At 52.4% G+C, this 27163-nt stretch overlaps 1 protein-coding gene across 5 annotated transcripts in view; it reads right to left on the minus strand.

Annotated features, from left to right (window-relative positions):
• The window catches only part of PDE4C (phosphodiesterase 4C), a 46690-nt gene extending 19784 nt beyond the window's left edge, over window positions 1-26906 (minus strand). Inside the window, exons 1-7 of one of the 5 annotated variants that reach the window (XM_056822119.1) lie at window positions 26401-26906; window positions 9466-9657; window positions 8723-8759; window positions 8367-8437; window positions 8223-8275; window positions 5246-5358; window positions 1979-2072 (exon numbers count right to left, since the gene is read on the minus strand). In XM_056822119.1, the coding sequence (XP_056678097.1) occupies window positions 1979-2072; window positions 5246-5358; window positions 8223-8275; window positions 8367-8437; window positions 8723-8759; window positions 9466-9657; window positions 26401-26567 (727 nt within the window). In that variant the 5' untranslated portion in view covers window positions 26568-26906. Of the gene's footprint in view, window positions 1-1978; window positions 2073-5245; window positions 5359-8222; window positions 8276-8358; window positions 8438-8722; window positions 8760-9465; window positions 9658-13426; window positions 13930-26400 lie in introns of those variants that run through there. The other 4 variants (XM_056822121.1, XM_056822120.1, XM_056822122.1 and 1 more) reach the window with 4 other exon arrangements.
• Between the last annotated feature and the right edge of the window lie 257 nt (window positions 26907-27163).

Consider the following 27163-nt stretch of genomic DNA (forward strand, 5'->3'; position numbering starts at 1 on the left):
GTGAGGGTTTTATCTACTATACCCCACTGGGAAGAGCTCTGGTCTTGGAAGACCTCACCATTGAGCCACAGTGGGAGTTCTCTTTCCTTCTACCCTTCTTCCTGACTTCTCTGTGTTTTCTGATTCTCTTGGGCATCTTGTCCCTAAAGGATTCACTTTCCTCTCTTGGCTTTAGAAGCAGCCCACTTTGCTGCTTTCCTCTTTTCTCTCTAATTATGCTGCTCCTTCTCCTTCCTGGCTTGAACCCTTGTCAGAGGTCCCCAGTGGCCAGGTCTCAGCTCTCCATCTTTTAATACTTTTCTCTCCCTTGGTAATCATGGACATGAGTGAGGAGCCCTTTGCAGAAGACTCTTTGGTCTATCCTTAGCCCTGTATTCTCCTCTGAGATCCAGACCCGTATCCTCCCCAACCTCCAGAATGACTCCCTAACCGAGCTGTCTGTCTTTCTTTCTTTAACATTTGCTTTCTTTTTAGAATCAATACAAGGCTCTAATCAAAACAAAGTTCTAAGACTGAGGAGCAGCAAGGGCTTTGGAGTTAAATGACTTGCCTAGGATGACACAGCTAGGGAGTCTCTGAGGACACATTTGAACCCAAGTCCTCTTGTCTCTATCCACTGAGTTGGCTAGTGTGAAGACTGGATTTAGCTATCTCCTGATTGTAACAATGAAGATACTTAGCTCTTCCTTTACTGTGAAGATTAAATTGTAATCCCTTGATTGTAACAATGAAGTGACTCTTCCTTTATTGGGAAGATTGAATTGTAATCCGCAATCTATTTTTAGATTTTAATCCCCAAAAAAGTGATAACTCAGTATTTTAAGTAGATCTACCAATTTTAACTACAAAAAGGTGTTAAGTAACTACAAAAGGTGAACTAACCAAAAAAGATGTTAAGTAACCAAAAAAAGTATAATCTAACCAAAGAAGGTGTGAACTAAAGCATGGGCAGACTTGGAGAAAAGCGTCTGCTGTGATTGGTAGACATGAAATTTAGGGGAGGTGACAAAAGAGAAAAAGATCTTTAAAACAAGGATCAGAGGCCAGAAGGAGATATTCGATTCCAGATTCCAGTTGGATGGAGGATCTCTGACTCAGAGTTGGACTGGAGGAACTCGTGCAGGAGACCTCAGACTGCTTTTCCTTTTAGACGGTCACCGTTGGTGAGTGAAAGGCTGACTTAGTGACCCTGTCTGTGGCCCATTATCTTGGTCCTTAGTATTTGTACCTGTCTCTCTCTCTCTCTCTCTTCCTTCCCTCTATTGTAAATAAAACTACCATAAATTCATTTTACTTTAGTAATTCACTTTGGGATTTAGAAATTAAATCCCTGGTGACCACATATATAAATATATATTTTAGAGTCCAACCACAAATTAAATTTAACACTAGCTGCCCCTTTCCTGCTGTCTTGGTCTTCTTCCTCAGGTCAGTTTCTGAGCCCCCATCCACTTGCTCTCTTGTTCTTAACCTCTGAGTTATCTTTGATTCTGCCCAGTTTCTCACCTCTCAAAGCCAACTGGTGTTCAGAATATCAGATTCTAGGGCTGGAAGGGACCTTAGAGGCCAACAAGTCCAACTCTCCCATTTTATAGATCACAAAATTAAGACTTACAAAGGTGAGGTGACACTTTCATGCTTTCCTCACTTTCTACTAGATTGGGAATTCTGTTAGGGCAGAGGTCAGGACTTATCCACTGCCTTTCCCAAACAGGTCCTCTACTAAGCAGAAGGCAAAAACAAAAAAAAGGAAAAGACCCCAAGGGCCTTGCCCTCAACCACTGGAGGCAGGGTCCTCCAGCTGTTTCTGATCCCAGAAGCCTTAGTGCCTGTGATGTAGGGAAGAATTAGCAAGAAGGGCAGTGACTTAGCCAGTGTTTTACAATGGGTTAATGGCAAAGCTGGGACTCAAACTCCAGCATCCTGGCCCCTGAAGTCTCTCCCAGTCCAGGTTAGCACCCTTAGGAGATCCACTCACCCAGAAAGGTCCGGGAGATATACTCGGACACCTGGTTTCCAGAGCGGCTGGTCTCTGACAGATGAGTCAGCTCCCGGTTAAGCATTCGCTTGAACTGTGGGGGGAAAATTAAAATGTAGCTCACCAGTAGACCTGGGATCCCATCTTCCTTCTAAACCCAATATCACCCCTGACATCCGTTACATTTTTCCTGTAACTGCAATGGGGAGGCGGTAGTCATTGGAAACCTCCCATTCAGGAAAGGAAGACAATGTCCCCTTTGTAGAGCAGAGACACAAGGGCAGCTTGGGTGTTAGGATGCTTGGGATATAACCCAATCCAACTCATAGGCTTGGGTGAGGGGTCCCTAAAAGAATCTGGGCCTCAGTTTCTTCTTAGAGAAAAAGAGAGAGGGAGATTGATATCTGAGTGACGGTAGGCTGGAGCCTAGGAAAAGTGCTAAAATCCTGATGCTCCCCCTTCCTCTCATTTTGCAGAAGACCTTTTCTTCCCCTCACTAAGTCTAAGACTTTTCCCTTGGTAAGATTAGTTTTTAGGAATACCCTTCTCACCTCTGACCTTCTCTGTTGTAGATATTCTCCCAGCTCTCACACGCTCTGTTCTAAGGGTCCTCCCAGCTCTGCCATTCTCTGTTCTAAGCTCCTTCCTAGCTCTGACATCCTCTGTTCTAAGGTCTCTCCCAGCTCTGACATTTTCTGTTCTAAGCTCCCTCCCAGCTCTGACATTCTCTGTTCTAAGGTCTCTCCTAGCTCTGACATTCTCTGTTCTAAGCTCCCTCCCAGCTCTGACCTTCTCTGTTCTAAGGTCTCTCCCAGCTCTGCCATTCTCTGTTCTAAGCTCCCTCCCAGCTCTGACATTCTATGTTCTAAGCTCCCTCCCAGCTCTGACAGTCTCTGTTCTAAGCTCCCTCCCAGCTCTGACCTTCTCTGTTCTAAGGTCTCTCCCAGCTCTGCCATTCTCTGTTCTAAGCTCCCTCCCAGCTCTGACATTCTCTGTTCTAAGCTCCCTCCCAGCTCTGACATTCTCTGTTCTAAGGGTCCTCCCAGCTCTGCCATTCTCTGTTCTAAGCTCCTTCCTAGCTCTGACATCCTCTGTTCTAAGGTCCCTCCCAGCTCTGCCATTCTCTGTTCTAAGCTCCCTCCCAGCTCTGACATCCTCTGTTCTAAGGACTCTCTCAGCTCTGACATCCTCTGTTCTAAGGTCTCTCCCAGCTCTGCCATTCTCTGTTCTAAGCTCCCTCCCAGCTCTGACATCCTCTGTTCTAAGGTCTCTTCCAGCTCTGCCATTCTCTGTTCTAAGCTCCCTCCCAGCTCTGACATCCTCTGTTCTAAGGTCTCTCCCAGCTCTGCCATTCTCTGTTCTAAGCTCCCTCCCAGCTCTGACATCCTCTGTTCTAAGGTCTCTTCCAGCTCTGACATTCTCTGTTCTAAGGACTCTCTCAGCTCTGACATCCTCTGTTCTAAGGTCTCTTCCAGCTCTGACATTCTCTGTTCTAAGGACTCTCTCAGCTCTGACATCCTCTGTTCTAAGGTCTCTTCCAGCTCTGACCCCCTGTGTTCTAAGATGTTGCTCTGCTCTGCTCTCTGGCATATCAACAGTTCTCTCGGCTGACCTCTCTCCCTCATCACCATGCTTACATGCTTACCCTCACAGAAAATTCAGAGGATTCTGAAGAAACAACAGGGCTCCCCCCACCTAACCACTTCTCATCCTCTGCTCCCATTCTGGGGAATAATGTAGGATGCCCCCATACAGCGTCCAGGGGACAAAGGGGACCCTTGTAAAACACAAGATCGCCTTCCTTTTCCCTGTATGGTCTGGCCTCAGGCATCACTGGCCAGGGCAGAAGATGGGAGGGATGATTCAGCCAGGCCTCATGGGCTCTCCCTGGCGCTCAGCAGCTGCATGCAGGGCCAGTGGGAACAGGCTCATGGGGTGGACCTTCCTATGTGCAACAGAGCAGTATTTAATGCAAATACCCATGCAAATCTAATCTCTTCTCAAAGGGAATTTTATGCTTGGCTGAAGTCCTTTGCAAGTTCATCCTTCAAACTGATTTCTGTATTTTCAGGAATTGAGCTTGCAGAGAGACAGAGACACAGAGACAGGGAGAGAAGGAGGTAGAGAAAGACAGAGAGAAACAGACGGAGAGAGAGACAGAGAGGAGAGAGAGAAACAGAGGGAGAGACAGAGACAGAGACAGAGAGGAAGAGAGGAAGAGAGGAGAGCAAGAGAGGGAGGGAGAGTGTGTGGGAGTGAAGAGAGAGAGAGAGAGAGAAGAGAGAGGGAGAGACAGAGACAGAGACAGAGAGAGAGAGGGAGAGAGAGAGACAGAGAGGAGAGAGAGAAACAGGGAGAGAGAGAGAGACAGACAGACAGAGACAGAGAGACAGAGAGAGACAGAGAGAGAGAGAGACAGAGACAGAGACAGAGAGAGAGAGGGAGAGAGAGAGAGACAGAGAGGAGAGAGAGAAACAGGGAGAGAGAGAGACAGACAGACAGAGACAGAGAGACAGAAAAAGAGAGAAACAGACAGAGAGAGGGAGACAGAGGGGGGAGGAAGAGAAGGGAGAGAGAGGAAGAGGAAGCAAGAGGGAAAGAGAGAGGGAGAGAGGGCTGTGTGTGTGTGACTTGCCCACCCTCCTACCTGACCACACTCAGAAGTACAAGGAAGGATAGACACAGAACCATCCTAGACTCTCCAAAGTGACCTCCCTGCCCCTGCCCCGCCTCCCCCCAGCAGCAGAGGCAGCTGCCTCCTGGCCCCTGAGGGATGCCAGGCCCAGCCCGTCTGGGTTCAGCCAGGGAGGTCTTGTTTCTTTGTCGGTTGGGGTTTTAAATCTACTTCAGAGGGATGGGGAGAAAAGGCCAATGACGCACAGAGCCAGCTGTGCCTGGCCGACCACGAACACATCTGTGGAGCAAACAGGAAGGGGGCGGGGGCTGGGGAACTGCTAGGCCCTCACCACTGCGGTGGGGAGGGGAAAAGCCCTGTGCCAGAGAGCAGAGACCAGGGTTCTAGTTCACGTTCAACTACAACTTTGCTGATATGGAATATCCCTCCTCTCACTGGGCCTCAGTTTCCCTATTTGTAAATGTGGGGGTAGGAGTTGGGGGGGATTCTCCAACGTGTGACATTCTGTATTTTTAGAAGTCCCGTTCCACGTGTCTGTTCAGAGTGGAGAGGAGGGTGGCCAGTGGGGAGGCAGGGTGGGCCTGCAGCCCTCTGGCCCATCTTCCCAGGGAAGCTGGTGTTCACTCCCTCACCTTGTTGGAGGCCATCTCACTGACGGAGTGCCGGGTCTGCAGGGTCTCCAGCTGGTCCAGGCACCAGTCCAGCTCCTCCAGGGTCTCCATGGCCAGCTTCTGGCAGGCATCCTCTGTGGGAGGCACCTTCAGGTCACTCGTTGGTCTCCCTAAAACCAGCTCTGGGACCTAGAACTGGGGTTGGCTCTCTTGGGGCAGCTCCCACCAGCAAGCTCATGAGGACATACAAGTGACTTCAGTTCTCTTGGGGTCTGGCTCTATATGTGTAAAGTGAGAACATCTGCCTTTCTCTTTCTGTTTCCTCTAGCTCCAGGAGACTAAAGGAAGTTTGGGACAATGTAAAGAGCACTGGGTTTAGCAGTCAAGAGATTGGGGTTCAAATCTTGTCCCAACATGAATTGGTTGTGTGACTTTGGACAAGATCTCTATGAAAGCAAAATCTTTGGACTGGGTGATCTGTGGGCAGCATGGTGTCATGGAGCTCAGGAGCCCTGGGTCTGAGTCTTTGCTTAGTCATTGACTTGATAAAACCCTTTGGCAGATCATTTAATTCTCTGAGCCTCAGTTTCCCCATGTAATATAAGGGGGTTGAGTTAGACGATCCTGAGGTTCCCTCTTAGCTCTGATACTGTCTCTTAAGGGTCCTCCCAGCTCTTGACATTCTCTGTTCTAAGCTCCCTCCCAGCTCTGACATTCTCTGTTCTAAGCTCCCTCCCAGCTCTGACAGTCTCTGTTCTAAGCTCCCTCCCAGCTCTGACATTCTCTGTTCTAAGGGTCCTCCCAGCTCTGACATTCTCTGTTCTAAGGACTCTCCCAGCTTTGCCATTCTCTGTTCTAAGCTCCCTCCCAGCTCTGACATTCTCTGTTCTAAGGGTCCTCCCAGCTCAGACATTCTCTGTTCTAAGGGTCCTCCCAGCTCTTGACATTCTCTGTTCTAAGCTCCCTCCCAGCTCTGACATTCTCTGTTCTAAGCTCCCTCCCAGCTCTGACATTCTCTGTTCTAAGGGTCCTCCCAGCTCTGACATTCTCTGTTCTAAGGGTCCTTCCAGCTCTGACATTCTCTGTTCTAAGGACTCTCCCAGCTTTGCCATTCTCTGTTCTAAGCTCCCTCCCAGCTCTGACATTCTCTGTTCTAAGGGTCCTCTCAGCTCTTGACATTCTCTGTTCTAAGCTCCCTCCCATCTCTGACAGTCTCTGTTCTAAGCTCCCTCCCAGCTCTGACAGTCTCTGTTCTAAGCTCCCTCCCAGCTCTGACAGTCTCTGTTCTAAGGTCTCTCCCAGCTCTGACATTCTCTGTTCTAAGCTCCCCCCCAGCTCTGACATTCTCTGTTCTAAGCTCCCTCCCAGCTCTGACAGTCTCTGTTCTAAGCTCCCTCCCAGCTCTGACAGTCTCTGTTCTAAGGACTCTCCCAGCTCTGACATTCTCTGTTCTAAGCTCCCTCCCAGCTCTGACATTCTCTGTTCTAAGGTCTCTCCCAGCTCTGACATTCTCTGTTCTAAGGTCTCTCCAGCTCTGACATTCTCTGTTCTAAGCTCCCTCCCAGCTCTGACATTCTCTGTTCTAAGCTCCCTCCCAGCTCTGACATTCTCTGTTCTAAGCTCCCTCCCAGCTCTGACAGTCTCTGTTCTAAGGTCTCTCCAGCTCTGACATTCTCTGTTCTAAGCTCCCTCCCAGCTCTGACATTCTCTGTTCTAAGCTCCCTCCCAGCTCTGACATTCTCTGTTCTAAGGTCTCTCCCAGCTCTGACATTCTCTGTTCTAAGCTCCCTCCCAGCTCTGACATCCTCTGTTCTAAGGTCTCTCCCAGCTCTGACATTCTCTGTTCTAAGCTCTCTCCCAGCTCTGACATCCTCTGTTCTAAGGTCTCTCCCAGCTCTGACATTCTCTGTTCTAAGCTCTCTCCCAGCTCTGACATTCTCTGTTCTAAGCTCCCTCCCAGCTCTGACACTCTCTGTTCTAAGCTCCCTCCCAGATCTGACAGTCTCTGTTCTAAGGTCTCTCCCAGCTCTGACACTCTCTGTTCTAAGCTCCCTCCCAGATCTGACAGTCTCTGTTCTAAGGTCTCTCCCAGCTCTGACATTCTCTGTTCTAAGCTCCCTCCCAGCTCTGACACTCTCTGTTCTAAGGTCTCTCCCAGCTCTGACAGTCTCTGTTCTAAGGTCTCTCCCAGCTCTGACATTCTCTGTTCTAAGCTCCCTCCCAGCTCTGACAGTCTCTGTTCTAAGGTCTCTCCCAGCTCTGACATTCTCTGTTCTAAGCTCCCTCCCAGCTCTGACATTCTCTGTTCTAAGCTCCCTCCCAGCTGACATTCTCTGTTCTAAGCTCCCTCCCAGCTCTGACAGTCTCTGTTCCCTCTAGAGCTGACATTCCATGTTCTCAAGGCCCCTGAGCTCTGACTCTAGGAATCTACTTCCAATTCCTCCCACATTTCTGTAACTGTTACAAATTATATGCAAATAAGCACTGATTGCTTTGGGGTCCAGAGTTCAGAACCTATTTCCAAGTCACTACTGGAAAAAGGCCTGAAATCGAACGTGGTAGATATGTTGGTTGGTTTTCCCCCCTTTTCTGTCATGGCTGCAAGGGAGGCTGAGGGTGGAAGCGGGGAGAAGGGATAGATTGGGAAATCTAGTTAATGTAAAAACGAGATATGAGGGAGAACTTTTAAAAATTAAAAAAAAGAAACCTATCTGAAAACCCGAAAAAGGGAGTAGATGGAGGTGCGGCTGGGAAAGGGGTTCTGGGGGCTCCCTGGGGTGATGCTTCGCCCCCCCTTCTCCCTGGGGAGAGAACTGGGGTGGGGGAGCTCCCAGCGGGAAGGAGGGATGAGGGAAGCCCTGCTAAGGCTCCAAAGGCTGGTGAGTGTGCTGGGGGGAGCAGGATGGGGAGCCCTTCTCCCCCGGACAGTGGAGACAGACAGAGGAGAGGACACTGACTTGGAAACCCGAAAGGCACAGTCAGACGGTTGATTGATTACCTGGCAGCGGTGGGGCCCGGCAGCCAGAAGTCGGGTTACTGCCAGACACTCTCCTGTGGAATACAGAGGCCCACTTAGGGTCAGGCCAGGCTGCTGGAACCCCGAATGGCCCTCCCCCAGCCCTCCATACACGCACGCGCTCACTTGGCCACGCGGTCTTGTAGTCGAGTCAGCACGGCAAAGTTGCTCCTGACCGTGCGCAGACTGGCGAGGACCTGGGAAGGGAGGCACCACCCACTGAACCTCCCAGCCTGAGCACCTACTCCAGTAGCCCAGCTGAGCCAGGTGGGGGCAGAGTGGACCCTGGGACAGGGCTATTTTGGGGAGAGACATCTGGGGCTGGCCAGGGAAGAGGCCTGAGAGCTTTGGCAGCCCCCAAGGGGCCAACCCTGGGGAGATGGAGAGAACAGGAGTTCTGAGGCCTGCCCTGGCCCACTCTACAACCCCCTCCCCATCCCCACTCCCCCCCTACTTTCTCCCCACAGGAGATGGGTACCCACCTGGGCAAACGGAGTCACAATCATGTCTTCTCCATGTCTGTGAGAGAGAGAAAGCATCTAGGTGAAGCAGACAGTGAGGAAGGAACAGGGCAGCATGGAGGCCTAGGTGGGGGCCTGCCTTTTGAGGCTCCCCACAATCTGCTGACTGGGGTGTACACACACATAGAGGTAGGGCCTTTGCCTGTGTCCACATCGCCGTAAATCCCCTCCCTCTGCTCTTTTCTTCCCTTTTCTAAATCTACTCATCCTTCTAGGCCTCACTTGGGCCATTCATTCATTCAACAGATGCTTATAGAGTTTGAACCATGGTAAAATAAACGAGGTGCTGCCCTGCCTCCTCCTGGAAGTCCTCTCTGATTACCTTCCAAGGCACCCTGCTCTCTCCCCTCTCTGTGAATATTCACCCTCTCCTCACCCCCCCCCAATGTTTTACAAGCTGCCCCACATAAGATAGACTCAGCATGTCAGAGGAGAGGGGAACGGGTAGAATATGAAGTCAATTCCCCTTGGGGAAGACTCAATGGCAAAGAGTTGGTCACCCAGTAAGTCTCTTGGGAGAACTGGGGCTAGAAGCCACTTTTCAGCTTTGGTTCGGGGTTACAGTACTCAGACTCTTCCCCTCTCTCTGTCCCCACCTTTTCCCCCAACAAAGATATCCGGGAACAAAGGATTCTCTCCCAGAACCCTTGCTGGCAGCAGCCACCTCTGCCACCCCCAATCCCCAGTTCCCCAATCATACTCACAAGTCACTGGCAGTAGAGGAGTTCCGGGACATGGCCTTGGGGGAGAGGTCATAGTCGCTGTCTGATCGGTAGAGGAAAGACTCTCGCCTTTGACTGTGAGGGAAGTTGCCCTGGATGACGAGTCCTGAGCCAGGGCTGGTCTGGGGATCCAGGGGGCTCCTTCCCGAAGAGAGGCCATTTTCGAGGTCAAAGCTATGGGCAGAGGAAGGACCCAAGACAGCTGAGAGGAGGGAACTGAGGCAGTCTTCAGTCCTTCTCTTACTCCAAACACTTCCCCCCTTTTCATTATGGGCCAATCCCCACTGGCAAACCTATGAAGAGTGTCGCTACCTCTGTGGAATGAGCACCACACCGAGCTCCACGTTAAGGAGACTCCTGCCTGGCTTCCTGCCCAGGCTGGCCAAGCTCAGAGCTCTCAGAATTCTCCATTAGTCCCATTATTCTATGTCGCCGACCTTTCCTTGATGCCTAAAGTCAACCCCCCTGCCCCAAGAATTAGCCTCTTCATCCAGGAGATGGGCTGGCTGTCTCTTGGTCCCAGATGATCCATCCTTGAGAAGGAAGGAATGAGTCACCAAAAGGCTGCAAGTTCTCACTGGAGAGAGAGACAGGGCTCATGGGGCCAGATTTTGTTCCTGTCCCAGGATCATAGGAATTAGAGACAGATGAGGTCTTAGGGATCATTTACTTCAACTTCTTTTTTTTTTAAACAAATAAAGAAACTGAGATCCAGGAAGAGGGAAGGAACATTTCTAAGGTCACACAGAGAGATGTCACAGTCAAGGTTTCAGCCTAGGTCTTCTTGCTTCTTGTAGCTAGAAGAGACCTCAGAGGCCATCAAACCCAACCCATACCCCAACAATAACCCCCTTCACAACTTCCTTGATGATGAGGCCATCCCTTACCTCCTGACACCTCCAACCTGACCCCGTCCCAGAATGCAAACTCTTTGAGGATAGACACTGATTCATTTTGGTCTATATCCTCAGGGCCTACCACAGTGTCTTGTACATTCTAGGGCCGTGTTGGCAAAGGTATGACACGCATGCCTTGGTATGCCGGAGGGGGATGCTCCATTCCCCCTCTCCATTGCGCCTAAGGACAATTTTCACATCCCACACCTCCACCCAATGTGAGCAATTCTTCCCTCTGATGCCCGGGGTAATACGGGGGCTCACAGGCAGCTTGAAGGTACACTTTGGGCACATGATCCCTAAAAGGTTCACCAACATTGTCCTAGGGGGTTTAACAAAAGTTTGCTGAATGGAAGTGGGCCCTCCTTAAAGACCTCCAGTGATGGGGAGCTTATTCTCTTCTGAGGCAGTCCATTCCATGCAGGTATAACTTTGACTACTAGTCTAGGGTTTTTCCTCTGCAGTCTTCCCTCACTGTGATTGGTTCTGTCCTCTGAGGCCAAGCAGAGCAAGTCTGCTTCTTCTAGGAGAGTCCTTTATAGTAAATGTTCCCCTTTCCAGAGAATTACTGACTGAGCAGTAAACATGTGTTAAATGCCTACTGTACAAAGACAAAAAGTTGAGAGAAGACATAGCCTCTGCCCTGGGGAATCTCCCAGTCTAGTGGAGGCCAAATAATAGGGTACAAAATTACATGGTAAAAGTTTCAGAAAGGGGCAAATGAGGCCTAGAGCAAAGGAGATTATGACTGGCAGAGAAGACTGCATGGTGGCATCTCAAGCTTGGGGTATGCCTAATTCTCAGAGAGACATCCATCCTTTTCTCCATCACCTCTTGTCCCATTGATGGCATATCTGAGCCAGAGATTGGGGCCTTCCACCCAAGACCCCAGGGTCCCGGAGGCCAGTTTAGCCCCAGTCACAAGGAAGAGGCCTCACTTCCCTAAGGAACCAGCCGGCAGAGCCCAAGGTGGTGCAACAGGCCTGCATTTCCAGGACTTGGTGTGGCTCTTCCTCCTTCCCATCATCACAGACTAGAGAGCCTGCTCAGGTCCCCTTTCCTTTTCTCTCCTACCCAAGGCTGAAGAGCCCGTCTCTCCCTCTCCTGCATTTTCCCATCCTCTCCCTCCCATCTGCTTCCCCACAGAAATCCGGGGCACATGCCCTAAATCCCTGGGGCTCAGGCTCGGGCAGCTGGGTCTGGGCTGTGCCATGATTGGGGTGGGGGGCTAGGAGGAGTGCAGGGACTGGAGAATGGTCAAGTCCTCTCCCACCAGGAACAGTGGATCCTTGGGGGGACGCGGGGACCACACATCTGGTCTTCCTGCTCCCTACCCCCAGCCGGGAGTACGGGGGGAGGGAGGAGAAGCTATGCTAGTTCTCCAGAAACCACAGTCCACCCCGGACAGTCTGTGGTGAGACCATCTCTGAGGAGGACAGGCAGAAGGGAGTGCTGGGCTGAGTGTGAGTGTGAGTGTGTGTGCACACGCAGGAGCACCGGAACATGTGACAGTGTTTGTGTACCCCAGGGCACGGGGCAGGTGCCAGGGTGTCCTACTGTATGCCGGCAGGTCTACCAGAGACTGTGCCAGGGCTTGTACCCAGTGTTTGTGTACACCACAGCATGTACCAGTGTGTGTGCCAAGGCCTGTGCTAGCACAGGTGCCAGGGGCTATGCCAGGCCACACACCAGCACACAGAGGCTGGGAGATCAACAGCCTCATGGGCCGCTGAGCTGTCTGGAAGGAAATGAAGCAGCAGGCATTTGGGCCGGACTCGGGAGGGAAACCATTGCTGCCCGCAAAGAGCCCACAGTCTGACAGTGCTGGGCGGGGCGTGAGCGTGTGCACGCACACACATGTTAGACACACGCATGCGTCCGTGTCCGTGTGCTGAGGGTGTCTGTGGGCTCAGAGCTCTGTCCGGGTGTCCTCGGTGCCATAGTCTATATATCCCTAGCTGTGCTGCTAGGAAGGACCTTCCCTTCTCAGCTCAAGCTTCCCCTCCAGGCCTGCGCCCAGAAGGGCTCAAGGGGCGTCCTTTCCACCCCCTCCTCTCTTGGGAGGAGCAGAGCCGGGAGCCAGGTCTGTACATAGGTGAGCTCCGGCCCATGCCCCAGCAGCAGGCAGGATACTGACCTTGCCCCTAGGCAGTCCCCTGGGGCTGGCAAAACTCCCAGGCCCCAGGCTGGCCTGGACTTCTGTCCCTGAGGGGCCACCCCGGGGTGCCCCTGCCTGACATTTCCTACCAGTCCTCTCTTCAGGGGGCACCTGTCTCCCCCTCACCTTTCTAAGCCAATCGGCTTCCCCTTTCTCAGTGTCCTGCTCCCTCCCCCTCCCCCAGGGGCTAATCTTAGGCCAGAAGACAGCTGCAGCCCCTGCTTCTCCCTGCCCACGTGGTGCCTAGCCGTAGCCTCCACAGAGGCTTCCCTCCAGAAGGGACGTTCGAACATAGTGTCAGACCCGGGAAATGAAGTTGGGGGAGGGCGGAGATGGCAATAGGCTTGCCTGACTACACAGGACTCGGTTCGGGAGCCCCGTCGCCGCCGTGCTTATCCTGGTCCCCCACTGAGTGGACGAGCCCTCGGAAGAGAGTATCGGGGCTGCGAGCTCCCCCCAAAACAGAACTGGGGTGCTGAAGGGCCGCAGAAAGAATACACAAGGGTGCTGTAGAAGCGATCCGACTATCGGATGTCAGATGGGGGGGGTCCTTAGATCGGGGAACCCCGAATGTCAGAGCCGTATCTGTGTCACGGGACAAAGAACGCCAGACCTGGAAGGAGCCTTGGAGCTTGGAACGACAGAACTGAGGGTCCTTAGAGCAGGGAACGTCAGAACTGGAGGGGACTTTAGAGCAGAAGAGCTGGGAGGGGAGGTCCTCGCAACCTCTCAACTTAGAGCGCCCGAGCTGGAAAGGACCTCCGAAGGTGGGACACGGATTGCCCGAGCTGGAAAGGCCCTTCGACGTAGAACAGGAGGCAAGACTGGAAGGCCCCCCCCCCCCCCAGCCATCCCGATCGGGGCTCCCAACCCGCCCCCAGGGCGTTACCGTCGGCGCTTCCCCACGATGTCAATGGGCCGGTTGACTGCGCAGGGCGAGCCGAGGAGGTGGGAGCCGCCGCCGCCGCCGCTTCCAAGGCGCAGCAGGGTCGGGGGGCCGCCCCCGCTGCCCGGCGGCAGGTTCATAGTGGCGCCCGGTCCGGAGCGCAGGACTCACGCCTTCTGCGCCTTCGCCTCCGCCCCCTTCGCCTCCTCCTCCCCGGGCGGCGGCAGCGCTCGCAGCAGCTGCTGGGGGCCCCGTAGTGCGGCGGGGACATGGCTCGCGGCTCGGGCCGGAGAAGCCGCGGGCCGCCGCGCTGCGCTGCGCTCGAGGCCGGGGGCTCGGGGCTGGGGGCGCATGCTCGGGACTCCTCCCCCTTTTCCCCCCGGCTTCCCACTGCCCCCTCCCGCCTGGCGCTCGGAGCTGGGCAGCGCCTAGCTGCGTGAGGATCCCGAGCCCGGTAGGGGAGGGGGGCGCCGCGCTCCGGGGTAGCCGCTCTCGGCCACGCGCCCCCCTCCCCTTGTCCCTCCCTCCGACCGCGCGCTCCGGCCAGCCCCCCTCCGTGACGTCACCCTGTCGTTCTTAACTCTGCGCTGCCCGGAGACCCGGGCCCAGGCAGCCTCTGGGCTCGAGCCCGGGAGCGTGGGAAGGGTTAAAAAACCGAGCGGGCGGCCCGGGGGCGGGGGAGGAGGGTCTGAGGTCGGGGAAACTCGGGGGCTTAGGGGAAGGTCAGTCCGGGGACGTGTCCGCGCACACGCGCACCCGGTCGGACACATACACACACTGACCACATACTGATGCACACAGACCACATACGGATACACAGAGAAACACAGATGCGGCCAAACTATGCTCGACGTTTAGAATCTTCAAGGTTTGACGAGTTCATCTTTCCAGGCTTATTTGCACATTCTTCCCCTTAACTCAAAATTCGTATTCTCGCTGTTCCTCATCTATCCCATCTCCTGTCGGCACCTTTGCAAACGCTGCCCCCCACGCCTGGAATGCCCTCCCTCGTCACTCCCTCTAGGAACTCCCTAGGTCCCTTCAAGATCCAGCTCAAAGGCAACCTCCTCCCGGAGGCCTTTCCCGACCCCTCCGCCTCACTTCTCAGCCCCCCTCCCCCCTTCCCGCCATTGCCTCGGATTCACTGTACAGAATCCAATACAGTACGGTCTACGCTTATACGTGCGCAGGATTACCCTTATTAGAATGAAAGTTGGCTGCTTAAGGGAAAGGACAGTTTCATTTGCCTTCTCTCTCCGGGTCTACTTTCTAAGACTACAATCTGCAGAGGAGATGCCAACAGAACTGGCAGAAGGAGTTTCCTCACCTGCAATGAGTTTCCTCCCCATGCCAATGAAATCCCGGGGCTAGTCCCTATCCCTGTCTCCGGGGGCTAGCACAGGACTTGGCACATAGAAGGCGCTTGCTTCCTCACTGCTTGTCGATTGATACACCCTGACAAGCTCCATAAAGAGCTGGTCTTGTAGTCCCAGGTCCCAGATGCCCCTTTTTATTATGCCTCAGCCTCCACTGGGGCTCCCGATCACTCAGAGATACGTAGATTTAATAGATGCGGAAGCGCTGAAAGTCCAACGGATATAAGCTATTACCATTCAAACTAGAGACAGGGGAGGAGACTGAGACCTCCCGCCCGAGATCCAGGAGCCCGCTCGCCTCCCAGCCTCCGAGGGATGGGTGAAGTTGGGGGCGGGGGGACGGGAGAGGGGACAACGGGAGGGGGGGAGGGAAGACTAATGGCTCCATGTCGGTGGCGTAGGGAGTGGAAGTCCTATGGGGGGCAGACCTCGCCTCCCTTCAGGACTCGGGCCGGGAAGGTGGGAGGGAACCCTGCTCCGGGGCGGGACCGAGGCCAGCTCAGGCACTAATTGGTCCGCTCCAAGAGGGCGGAGGTCTTGGCCCCCGGACGAGGCAGTTGGGTCCTGAGGATGGAGATCCTCTGCAGGAAGATCTGAGACCATCCTAGAAGCGCTGTGACCAGGGGAAGGCAACGCCCACTGCGAGACCCAGCTCAATCCTAGCCACCCGCGGTGGGCCCCAGTCCCTTAGCCTTCTACCTCAGTTTCCCCCTCAGAGAAGATTCGCAGGGAGACCCTATATGGAGGGGGAAGGGTTAATTAAGCCCTCTCAGGCTGGGCCAGGAGGGTGGGGGAGCTCAGACGTCGCGCCCCGCCCAGGCCGGCCCATCCCGGCCCGGACCGCTGGGGGCCCTGAGGGTCAGAGGCAGCCGCTTTCCATGACGCAGGAAGCTCCGCCGGGCGGCCGCGGGGTTGGGGGCGGGGGTAGGGTGGGGTGAAAGAGGCTGGGTCGCGAAGCTGGAGGCCCACAGTGTCTGGTTCTGAGCACAGTCATCGGCCCTCTGCAAGTCCCGAAGGGGGCAGCCCTGTTCCCTTTCCCCCCCGACTCCTTCCAACCCCAGCGGGTCCTCCCCGATCCACCCCGGGCCCCGAAATTCCTAGGGATAGAGGCAAGGGAAGAGCAACGTTTGTGAGCCCCCTGGCGGGCCGAGGTGGCATTGCTGTGGACTCGGGGCTTAGTGTCCGAGGACGGCTCGCCCCCACCTTTTGCTCCTTCCTCCAACCCAGAGACCCCTCCCTTCCCCCACTCCATAGACCAGGAGTTTCAGTTTCCCCCATCCACAGGCCTAAGGACTCCTCTCACGAATTACGGTTTGAGAGTCGGACGAGTTTTCCTCGGCCTTCTTGGACCTCGCACACAGGAAAGGAATCCCCAATAACTTTCGCCAGTGGCCTAGGGCAACCCGAAAGGTTAATGAGGACCATGCTGTCTCTTCTCCCTTCCAGAGGCTGCTAGCTGCTGGCCCTGCAGGGATCTTGGCTTGCCTTGTTCCAGTCTGACCCTCGTCCTTTTTCTCTCCCGGGATCAGAGCAGAGCGAGCTGAGGTCTCACCATGTCACTCTGCTGGTCATTTAGCCCCAATGACTCCCTAGTGCCTGGTGGATCAAATACACTCTCCTTTGTTTGGCATTTAAAACCTTCCTGAATGGGCTCCAGCCTGCTTTTCTAGGACTGCCACGTTTCTCCTCTTTATACACTCTACAATTCAACAAAACAGGCTTCTAGGTGTCTCTCCTCCCCCTAATCTTAATATTCATTCAGAAAACTAAGGCACAGTCTCTCCCAACCCCTGTCCTTCCTAAAGTTGTATCCTTTCCTCATGCAGTCAGAGGAATCAGCATAGTAGGTGACCCAGAGGGCAGTGGACACATCAGTCCAGTGGGTAAGTAGGCTGCTGTGTTTTTCTTTTTTTTTAAACCTTTACTCTCTGTTTTCTGCTGTTTTACAGCAGAAAGCTGTAAGAGCTAGGTGGTTGAGCTCAAGTAACTCACCCAGGGTCACATAGCTAGGAAGGATCTAAAGTTAAATTCAAACCCAAGACTTCCCATCTCCAGGCCTGGCTCTACCTCCTGAGCCACCTAGCTGCTGCAGGAGTATATTGCTTTTCTTTCTTTTTCTTTCTTCCTTCCCTCCTTCCCTCCTTCCTTCCTTCCTTCCTTCCTTCCTTCCTTCCTTCCTTCCTTCCTTCCTTCCTTCCTTCCTTCCTTCCTCCCTCCCTCCCTCCTTCCTCTTTCTTTCTTTCTTTCTTTCTTTCTTTCTTTCTTTCTTTCTTTCTTTCTTTCTTTCTTTCTTTCTTTCTTTCTTTCTTTCTTTCTTTCTTTCTTTCTTTCTTTCTTTCTTTCTTTCTTTCTTCCTTCCTTCCTTCCTTCCTTCCTTCCTTCCTTCCTTCCTTCCTTCCTTCCTTCCTTCCTTCCTTTCTTTCTTTCTTTCTTTCTTTCTTTCTTTCTTTCTTTCTTTCTTTCTTTCTAAAAAAGATATTCTATTTTGATAATTACATGTAATAGCAATTTTCCACATACATTTTCTGAAATTATAAGATCCAAATTTTCTCCCTTTCTCCCTTCTCCCCTTTCCTGGAGATGATAAGCAATTTCACGGAGTTATACGTATATTATTGCTTTAGTATATATTTCTAATAATAATCAGCAGAATTAGAGAACCTCAGTTAGAAGGGATCTCAATATCCATCTTGTAGTTCAGCCCACAAATGAAGAAAAGGTCCCCAGAAAAGTGTCCCAAAGGATAGATCCTTGGACTCAGAGTCAGGAAAATCCAGCTGTGGACATTCTGGGCAAGGCACATCAACTTAACCTCTGTTTACCTCAGTTTCTTCAATTGTAAAATAGGGATAATAATAGCCTCAAAGGGTTCTTATGAGGATAAAATAATCAGATAATGTCTCTAAGCACTTTAGCAGGAAATTAAGAAATGCTTATTCCGTTCCCCCTTCATTCCAACCTTGAATAGCTAGCACTAAAAGTGGAATCTGAACATAGATCTTCATGATTTTGAGTCTAGCATTCTATCTGCAAAACCACCAGTTTTGCCACCTGTAATCAGCTATGTACAAGAAGTAGCACAAGGAATATAAAACTGCATGGTGGATGTGTCATCTTGGGGAAACTCCAGGTATGGAAGCTCTCTCTATCAGTCAGGGACAAAGTGGAACCCAACCAACTGTTCTGATTCCTTCTCCAGGACTCTGTACTCCGATGGGTCACCTTCTAAGATACTACTGTGGAAGGGAAAAGCAGCAAGGTGGCTCCGTGAATAGAGAGCCAGACCCAGAGATGGAAAGTCCTGGGTTCAAATCTAACCTCAGATACTTCCTATCTGTGTGACTGTGAGAAAGTTACTTAACCCCCATTACCACTTTTCTGCCTTGGAACTAATACACAGTTTTGATTCTAAGATGCAAGGTGAGGATTCAAAAAAATAAAGACACTAGTATGGGTAAAGAGCTTTGGGTTTTAGATAGGAGGTGGAACACAGGAGGGAAGATAATAATAATAACCACTGCTGACCATTGTATTTGCAAGGACCTATGATTTCATCAGAGGCCTGGAAAAATTCCATCGCCAATACATACTGTGATCTCTCTCTGACTTGACAGACAACCCATAGGGAGTTGCTTGGGACAACCTCAATTTCTTTTATGGTCCCATGTCTTTTATGCATTTAATTACAGTGTTCTAAGAAAGTGGTCCTTAGACTTCTCTAGACTGCCAAAGGGGTCCATGAAATAAAAAAGGTTAAGGAACCTGCTAGAAGGGATATTGTGTTTTTATTTTAATTTTTGATATTTTACTTTCCCAATTACATGTAATCATTTTAAACATACACTTTCTGAAATTATAAGATCCAAACTGTTCCCTCTTTCCTTTTCCTTCCTGTTCCAGGAGATAGTAAGCAATTTAATCTAGGTTAGGCACATAGTGAGCAAAATTTGCTAGAAGGTATATTATTGAGGAAATAAGTAATCAGAAAAGGAGCTAAAGTTGGTCATGTAGCAAAAGTGAGAGATGACATCGGGATGGACAGCTGATGGTGCGCTTGTACCCATGAAATGTAAGAGGGCCTCCGTGGAAGATCTGAGGGAGGCACAAGGATGAGATGGGATGGATGGGTTATTCTCTGTGGTGATGAAAGGGGTTGGAAGGGACTTCAGAGGCCATCTAAGTCCTCATTTTAGAAACTGAGGATTGCCCAAGGACATGCAGTTGTCAAGGAGAAGAATCAGGATTCGAACTCAGTTTATATGTCTCTGAATTCAGTGGGTGTGTTTTTAACCCTATCTTCTGTCTTACAATAGATTACTAAGATTCTAAGGCAGAAAAATGGTAAGGGCTAGACAATTGAGTTTAAGTGACTTGCTCAAGGTCACACCACTAGGAAGTGTCTGAGGCCAGATTCAAACCCAGGTCCTCCTGACTCCAGGCCTGGGGCTCTATCCCCTTCACCGCCTAGCTTCCCCTTCAGTGCTCTTTCAACTGAATGAATAAAAGTTGCCTCAATGTAGGATTATAGATTCTTCAATGAGACCAGGGGCTGCCCCTTTCTGTGTAACACTTGTCCTTTCATCTCCATTGAGATCCATCTTTCTCAACTGTTAAACTCCTTGAAGGCAGAGTCCTCTGGCTGTGTACTTGCCTCCCTGGGACCTCATCGGTCAAGCACCGTGGGATATCAAGGAAGGCAAAAATATGGTTCATAGTTTAATGGTAAAACAACCACAAAGCTATATATATACAAGGAGAAACTTGGGGATAATCTCTTGAGGGAAGGCACTAAAGTTTAGGAGGAATGCAAAAAGTTTCTGGGAGAGGCACAGATTTTATCTGAGATCTGAAGGAAGCTAGGGAGGCCAGGAGGTAGAGATGAAGAAGGAGAACATTTGAGGCACAGGAGGACATGCAGGGAAAATGCTTGGAGGCCAGAGATGGAGAGTCTTGTGTGAGGAACAGTTGCCAGATCAGAGAATAGAGGGAAGGGAGTAAGGAGAAAAAAGGTAGGAGGGGGATGCCTTTTGAAGGCCTTTAAAAGTCAATTGGGGTAGAAGGCAGTTAGGTGACTCATTAGATAGAGCACCAGGCCTGAAGTCAGGAGGTCTTGGGTTCAAATTTGGCCTCAGACACTTCTTAACTGTGTGACTGTAGTCAAGTCACTTAATTCCACTTGCTTAGCCTCTTGGGACTAATACCTAGTATCAATTCTAGGACAGAAGGTAAGAGTAAACTCTTACATTTTTTTAAAAAGATTGTTTTAGCAGTTGGGTAGAGGATGGAGGCTTATTATAATGCCTGGCATGCAGTAGGTGATTAATAAATTCTTGTTAATTGATTCCATTGTTAGCGCCTTTCTCATTACTGTCCATATGCTTAGTTGTTCAGTCATGCCTACCTTTCTATGACCCCATTTGGGGTTTTCTTGACAACGATGCTGGAATGGTTTGCCATTTCCTACTCCAGATCATTTTATAGATGAGGAAACTGAGGCAAACAGAGTGAAATGATTTGCCCAGAGTCACACAGCTACTAAGTGTCTGAGGCTGTATTTGAACTCAGCTCCTCCTGATTTGGGGGCCAAGGTTCTATCCCCTGCATTCCTTACTGCCTGGTGTATATAGTTTGTTAATTTACTTAGACACATCCCTATTTTCCCCATAGAATGTAATCTCCTAGAGGGCAGAAACTTCTAGTTCTAAATGGCATTTGATCCCCATGACCCTGAGAAGTATTAAACATAAGGAAACTGAAGGTGAGAGAAAGTTACATTTAAGGGGCTTAACCAACTTCACAAAGCTATCTGAGGCAGGATTAGAACTCAGGCTAAATCCTAGTCCAGTGATAGCGAATTTATGGCAGCAGTGCCAAAGATGGCATGCAGAGGGCTTTCTGTGGGCACTCATCCCCCCCCCCCCCCCCAGTTTGTTACTAGAAAGGCAGAGGGGCTGTGGCAGAGCTGTTCCCCCCTCCTTTCTATGGTGCCTGATGACATTTTTTTAACATCCCCCACCCCAACTGCCCAACAGCCCAATGGGAGCCCTTCCTCCCTCCCCTGTGTGGGGTAAGGGGGGCAGGGTGCTCCAGGCACATGTCAGGGTGGGGCATGGCAGGAGGTCTCTTGGGGGGCAGGCACAGCATTTGGTTTGGGGAGTGAGGGCAGGACCCAGCCCTCCATCTCCAAAAGGCTCACCATCACTGTCTTAGTCCAACATTCTGTCATCTACATTTGATTTTTTTTTTTGCCTCACCTAGCACAGAGTCTAGTAGAGAGAAGGGACTTCATAAATGCTTGTTGACTAGTGATGGTTACACACAGGAAAGCTCAGAGATGGAACTACTTAGCCCAGGCTAACCAAAGTGAATACCTGCTCTCCTGTTCCAGCAAGCTTCATGGATGTCTCCCCCCCCCCCAAACTCAAGCATAATTTCACCTCTCACAACACAGCCCTAGAAGACACTGTCTCTTTTCTTTCCTCTCCTTTATGTCTGTCTCTCCTTCTCTTCCCTTTCTTCTTTCTCTGTCTCTGTCTGTCTGTCTGTCTTTCTCCCTCCCTCCCCCTCACTTTATATCTCTCTCTCCCCACTCCTGCCCTCCCCCTGTCTGTCTGTCTTTCCCTCCCTCCCTCTCTCTTCTCCATCCTCTCTCTCCCCCTCCCTCCTCTCTCTCTCCTTCTCTCTCCCTTTCTCTCTCTCTGTCTCTCTCTCCCTCCCCCTCTCTTCTCTCCTTCTCTCTCCCTCCCTCCCTCCCTTCCTCCCTCTCTCTCTCTCTCTCTCTCTCTCTCTCTCTCTCTCTCTCTCTCTCTCTCTCTCTCTCTCTCTCTCTCTCTCTCTCTCTCTCTCTCTCTCCCTTCTCTCATTTCTCTCTCCCTCCCTCCCTCTCTCTCCCCCTCTCTCCCTTCTCTCTTTCTTTCTTTCTCATTTCTCTCTATCCTTTCTCTCTCCCTCCTTCCCTCCCTCTCTGTCTGCCTCTCCTCTCTCCCCCCTCACTCCCTCTCTGTCTGTCTCCCTCCCTTCCTCTCTCTGTCTCTCTCCCTCCCTCCCTCTCTCTTTCTGTCTCTTTCTCTGTTTCTCTGTCTCTCTCTCTACCTCTCTCTCCCCCTCCCTTCCCCTCACTTTATATCTCTCTCCCCCTCCTGCCTTCCCCCATCTGTCTGTCTTTCCCTCCCTCCCTCTCTCTCTTTTCCATCCTCTCTCTCCCCCTCCCTCCTTTCTCTCTCCTTCTCTCTCCCTTCTCTCTTTCTTTCTTTTTCTCTTTCTTTCTCATTTCTCTCTCTCCCTTCTCTCTCCCTCCTTCCCTCCCTCTCTGTCTGTCTCTCTCCCTCCCTCCCTCTCTCTGTCTCTGTCTCTGTCTCTCTGTCTCTCTGTCTCTCTGTCTCTCTGTCTCTCTGTCTCTCTGTCTCTCTCTGTCTCTCTGTCTCTCTCTCTCTCTCTCTCTCTCTCTCTCTCTCTCTCTCTCTCTCTCTCTCTCTCTCTCTCTCTCTCACACACACACACACACACACACACGCAGTCACACCCTCTGTCCTTCCCATACATATGCTCATTCAGGCAGAGATGCCACATGCTCAGTCAATCCATCACAGGCCCACCTGAGCTCCCTCCCCCGTTCCGGTCCCGCCCAGAGCTCCCTGGGCCTAGGGGTGCCCTAGAGCTTCAGCTGATATTATCACACTGGGACTCCAGCCCAGGCACAAAGGGGCCAGTGTGGAGCTGTGGCAGCTGAAGCCAGAGTCAAAGCCTGGCGGCCAGCCTCTGGCCCTCTGCCTGGCTGCCCGCCCATTCCGGATCCGGGGGTGGGGTGGCACCCCGCAGACAGGGTTCCATCCTCTTTGTTTTCTCCCAGAGCCAGGGATTGAACTTCCCCGCAGGCCGAGCCCTGCCCTTCCGACTCCTGCCACCCCTCTGAATCCCGCGTCTCCCAGCTGAGGAAGCTCCCAGTCCCAGGCTCCCCGGCCCAAGCCTGCTCCCAGTGGAGGTCTCCCTGCTTGTTTAGGCAGGTGCCTCCCGGGCTGGGAAGGGAGCAGGGGCTGAAGAGGAGACTCTGCTGGCTGGCCCCCTGCCTGGCCCCTCAGGAGCCCTGGCTCCGAGCTGAGAGGGCCTGGGAGAGCTGCCTGACCCTGACCCCTGCAGCGTCCATCCCGCCAGTTCCTCCCAATGTCTCCTCCATCCCCAGCTCCCCCCAGGCGCAGCAGAATCCTCCAGGCAGAGAGCAGACTCCGCCAAAGGTTTGGGCCCCGTGGCATTTCTGGGGACACGTCCTGAGAACCAGCACCCAGGGGCGAGGCAGAACCACCCCAGAGAAAGTGCCCAAAGCCATTGGATCATGGGTTCGAGACGGGGCGGAGCACAGGGTGTGAGATCCAAAGAGACGCCCTAGATCGCGGGCAGCCAGGCAGTCAGGCTTGGAGGCGGAGACCCCTGACTCCAAATGGAGCGTTTACCCCATTTGACTGCGCTGAGGAGCAAGGTCCAGGGCCTCCTTGGCTAAGTCGGGGAGCTGCCCGCTCTAAGTTTCATGGCTGAGCCTCAGTTTCTCTGTAAAATCCATAAAACAGTTGGATTGGATAAGCCGACGTCCCTTCCAGCTCTATTCCGCCATCATTTCTTTCCCAATGGCGATGGCAGCTAGACTCCCAGAACCACGAGGCCCAGAGGCTCTTCAGCCTTGCCCTTATCTGCCCAAGGATCCACCTTCAAAATACCCCCAGCAAGATGCAGACTCTACGCGATCACCTTGGTGCAAATATCAATAACACGGAAATAGGTCCTGATCAAGGACGCATGTAAAACCCTGTGGAATTGCCCATTGGCTACGGGAGGGGGGTGATGGGAGGGGAGGGATGGAACCATGGGAAAAGATTCTAAATGAATGAAATAAACAAAATTTTCAATTAAAAAATATCCCTAGCAAGTAGCTTTTGCTCAAAGACATCTAGTGACGGGGAACTCACTCCCTCCCAAAGCGAGCCTACCCATCTACTTTGGGAGAGTCTTTTCCTTACATGGAATTAAAATTTGCTTCCCTGCAGCTCCCCTACAGCCCCCACCCTATTGCTCCCAGATCTGCCCTCTTGCCCCAGCAGAGCAAACCTAATTGTACTTCTAAGTTCTTGCCCTTCAAGTACTGGAAGAGGGCAGCGATGGCCCCCCACATCCATACCCTCCCCCTCTCCCCACCCCAAGGCTTTTCTCCTGGCTATTCTTTGCCGTGGAGCTTCAGCTCAAGCTCCTTCAGTAGCTCCCTTGCATTCCTCTGTATGTTCGAATGTCCTTCCTAACACCTTGCTTGCTCTGAACACTATGTCTCCTTTCATGGAACCCGAGACAGCATTCACTTTGCTTTTTTAAAATCCTTCCTTTCCACCTCGGAATTAGTGCTGTGTATTGGTTCCAAGATAGAAGAGTGGTAAGAGCCAGTTAAGTGACTTGCCCAGGGTCACACAGCTGGGAAGTGTCTGAGGCCAGATTTGAACTCAGGACCTCCCATCTCCAGGCCTGGTTCTCTATCTACCGAACCACTCAGCTGCCCCTGGCATTCACTTTTGGACCCCTTCTGTCCATTTCCCCTGCTCTCTTCTCCCTTCTCCAGCCCCAAGCAGATATGGCAGCCCATTTTCCTCTTAGTTTGATTTGACAGCCTAGAGTCAGAAGGCAAATGGGAGAAAAGGAACCAAAGCAGAAGGAATGGAACTGTTATGAGACTCCTACCTAATGGAGGCCTGGGAGGGGCAGTGTCCTCCTTGTTCAAACCACCCAGGACTGGCTTGGTTGGAGCATTAAAATGAGGACTAGCCTGGGAACTGAGAAGCAGCAAGTGGGTCTACAATGAGCATCTTTAAATGCCACATGCTTGTTCCAAACACCCCTGGCCCTTGGGTGGAAGTATAGCCAGTTTCCTCCTGATGGATCTGGAGTAGATTTCCTTTGAAAAAAAAATTAAGAACCTTACTTTCCATCTTAGAATCAATATTAAGACCGGGCAGGCAATGGGAGTGACTTGTCCAGGGTCACACAGCTAGGAAGTGTCTGAGCCCAGATTTGAACCCAGGACCTCCTAACTTCCAGTCTGGCTCTCTATCCCCTGAGCTACTTTGTTGCCTCTGATTTTTTTTTAGTGGAGATGGTAAGATTTAAAGCTGGAAAGACCCTGAGAGATGGTTGAGCTCTTCTTCCTCATTTTCAGAGGTGTGAACTGAGCCCCAAGGAAATTCAATCAATGACTTGCCAAAGGATTCACAGTAGCAGAAATGGGATCTGAACCCAGGTCCTTTGCAGATGAATTCAAAGCTTTTGACCTTTCCACCTGAGGCACAGAAATGGGGTCTTATGAAGAGAATGGTTCTATCTATCCCACCAGAGAGAGGCAGCTAGGAAAGAGGGAAAAAAGAGAGATTGGGAGGTTTGGGGGGGTAAGTGGGTGGCTCAGGGGATGGAGTGCCAAGTCTGGAGTCAAAAGCTCATCTTCCTGTGTTCAAGTCTAGCCTCAGACACTTACTAACTGTGTGACCCTGCCCAAGTCACTTAACCCTGTTTGCCTCCATTTCCTCATGTATAAGATGAGCTGGAGATGGAAATGGCAAAGCCTTTCAGTAACTTTGCAGAGAAAGCCTCAGATAGGCTCAGGAAGTATGGAACGACAATAATAACAACAAGGTGGATTCTGCTGGTCCAACAGAGGACCAGAGCACTCTGGCAAACGACGGAGCAGTGCTATCAGGTGCAGAGACACCGAGTTCCCCCTAAGCCCTCCCATGATGAGAGAGCCCAGCTCTGCCTGTTCTAAGCCCATCTCATTTCTGGGGTCTTCAGAGGCCTCTCCCAAGTCCATCACTACCTTTGCTGAAGAAGAGAGCTCTACTGTTCCCATAGGCAGGGTCAGAGCCTGGGCCAAGGCTTAGGCTGGACCGGTGCCACAGGGACCCAGGGATCTCAGTAGCTGTCACACAGCCAAGGATGGGGTGGGGCCAAGTGTCCCACAGAGCCAAAGGAGAGAGGACAAGGACACACCACTCACACCCCCACCTCCTGTGCCAGAAGTTGCTCCCTCCCTCCCCCCCCCATCCCTTGTTGGCCTAGCTCTCTGTTCCTCTGTCTGCCCCCTGGTCTCTGCCCCCAGCCTCTGTGGGGGCCACCAGCCCCATGCCAGTTTCCTAGACTCTGAGACCAGCCTCTTGTTTCTTACTGGCTCTCCATCCCCATCACCTTTCCCCTCTGGGAGCCTCTGCTTCTGGCTGGCTGCTTCAGCCTCTTTGGGGGGCTCCAGCTCTTTTGACGGGGTTCTGGCTAGTTCTGTTGCTTTCTGTCTGGCCTGCAGGCTTGAGCCTCCTTTAGTCTCTGCCTCTCTACCTCTGGAGTTCCAGAAGTGTGGAAATTGGCCTTGGGAGCAAATTTAGTTTGCCATCTGTCTCTGGCTCTGCTGCTGTCTACACCTGCCGATATCCTTCTGTCGGGCTTTCCCCCTCTCTCAGCCCTGGTATGTGAGTCTGGTACCTGTCTCCCTGGTAGGTCCCTAAGCTCCTCCCTCTCAGGACCCCTCCCTCCATCTCTGGAGCAGTCCCCTTGCTGGGGGACTGGGGGTGGGCAGGGGACGCTCACCAGAGAGGATGGGCCACCGTGAAGCGACGCTGCAGTCGGATGCTCTGGTTTACCAGCAGTTTCCTGAAGAGCCCAGGAGAGCTGCGCGGGGAGGCCCGGGGAGACCCGACTGGTGAGGAGGGGGTGCCTGGGCCGGGGCCCGGGGGGCTGTGCTGCCCACCCAGCATGGCAGGCTGGCTCTCCGAAGGTTCCCAGACTGCTGCCTCTGGGCTCTCTCTGGTTCTCTCGGGGTGTCTGGGAGTCTCTTTGTCTCGGGGTGTCTCTGGTTGCGTGTCTCTCTCCGTCTCTGTCTCTCCCTCCCCCCACCCCTCTCAGTGTGTCACTCCGTGTGTCTCTGTGTCCCTCTCTCCGCGTTGGGTCTTTTTCTCCGCCCGTCGCCTGGGCGGGGCTTCCGGGGGGGTCCCGGGACAGAGAGCGGGGGTCAGGCCGGCCTGAGGCGGCCGGAAGAATAGAAACACACAGCCCAGGGCCCTCGGCCCCCCACCTCGAAGCTCGCTCCCAAAAAGTCCTTTCCTCCCGCCCGGCCCGCAGCTGGGGACCTGGCCCGGGCCCAGGCGCGGGGAGTCCGCCCCGCCCCACTTTGCTCTTAAGGCTCGCTCTGTCTTTCAGGGTCTCTCTCCAACCCCGGCTCCTCCGGCTCTGTCACTGCTGGTCACTGCCCCCCGCCCCCCTCCCGTCTCTATTGCTGTCCGGCTCTGACTCAGTCTCAGGGCTCTTTGCTAGACTCTGTTTCCCTCTGCCCGAAGCTTGCTTTCTTGGCTTC

This window comes from Monodelphis domestica, chromosome 3, assembly GCF_027887165.1.
Source record: "Monodelphis domestica isolate mMonDom1 chromosome 3, mMonDom1.pri, whole genome shotgun sequence".
NCBI classification, from domain to species: Eukaryota; Metazoa; Chordata; class Mammalia; order Didelphimorphia; family Didelphidae; genus Monodelphis; species Monodelphis domestica.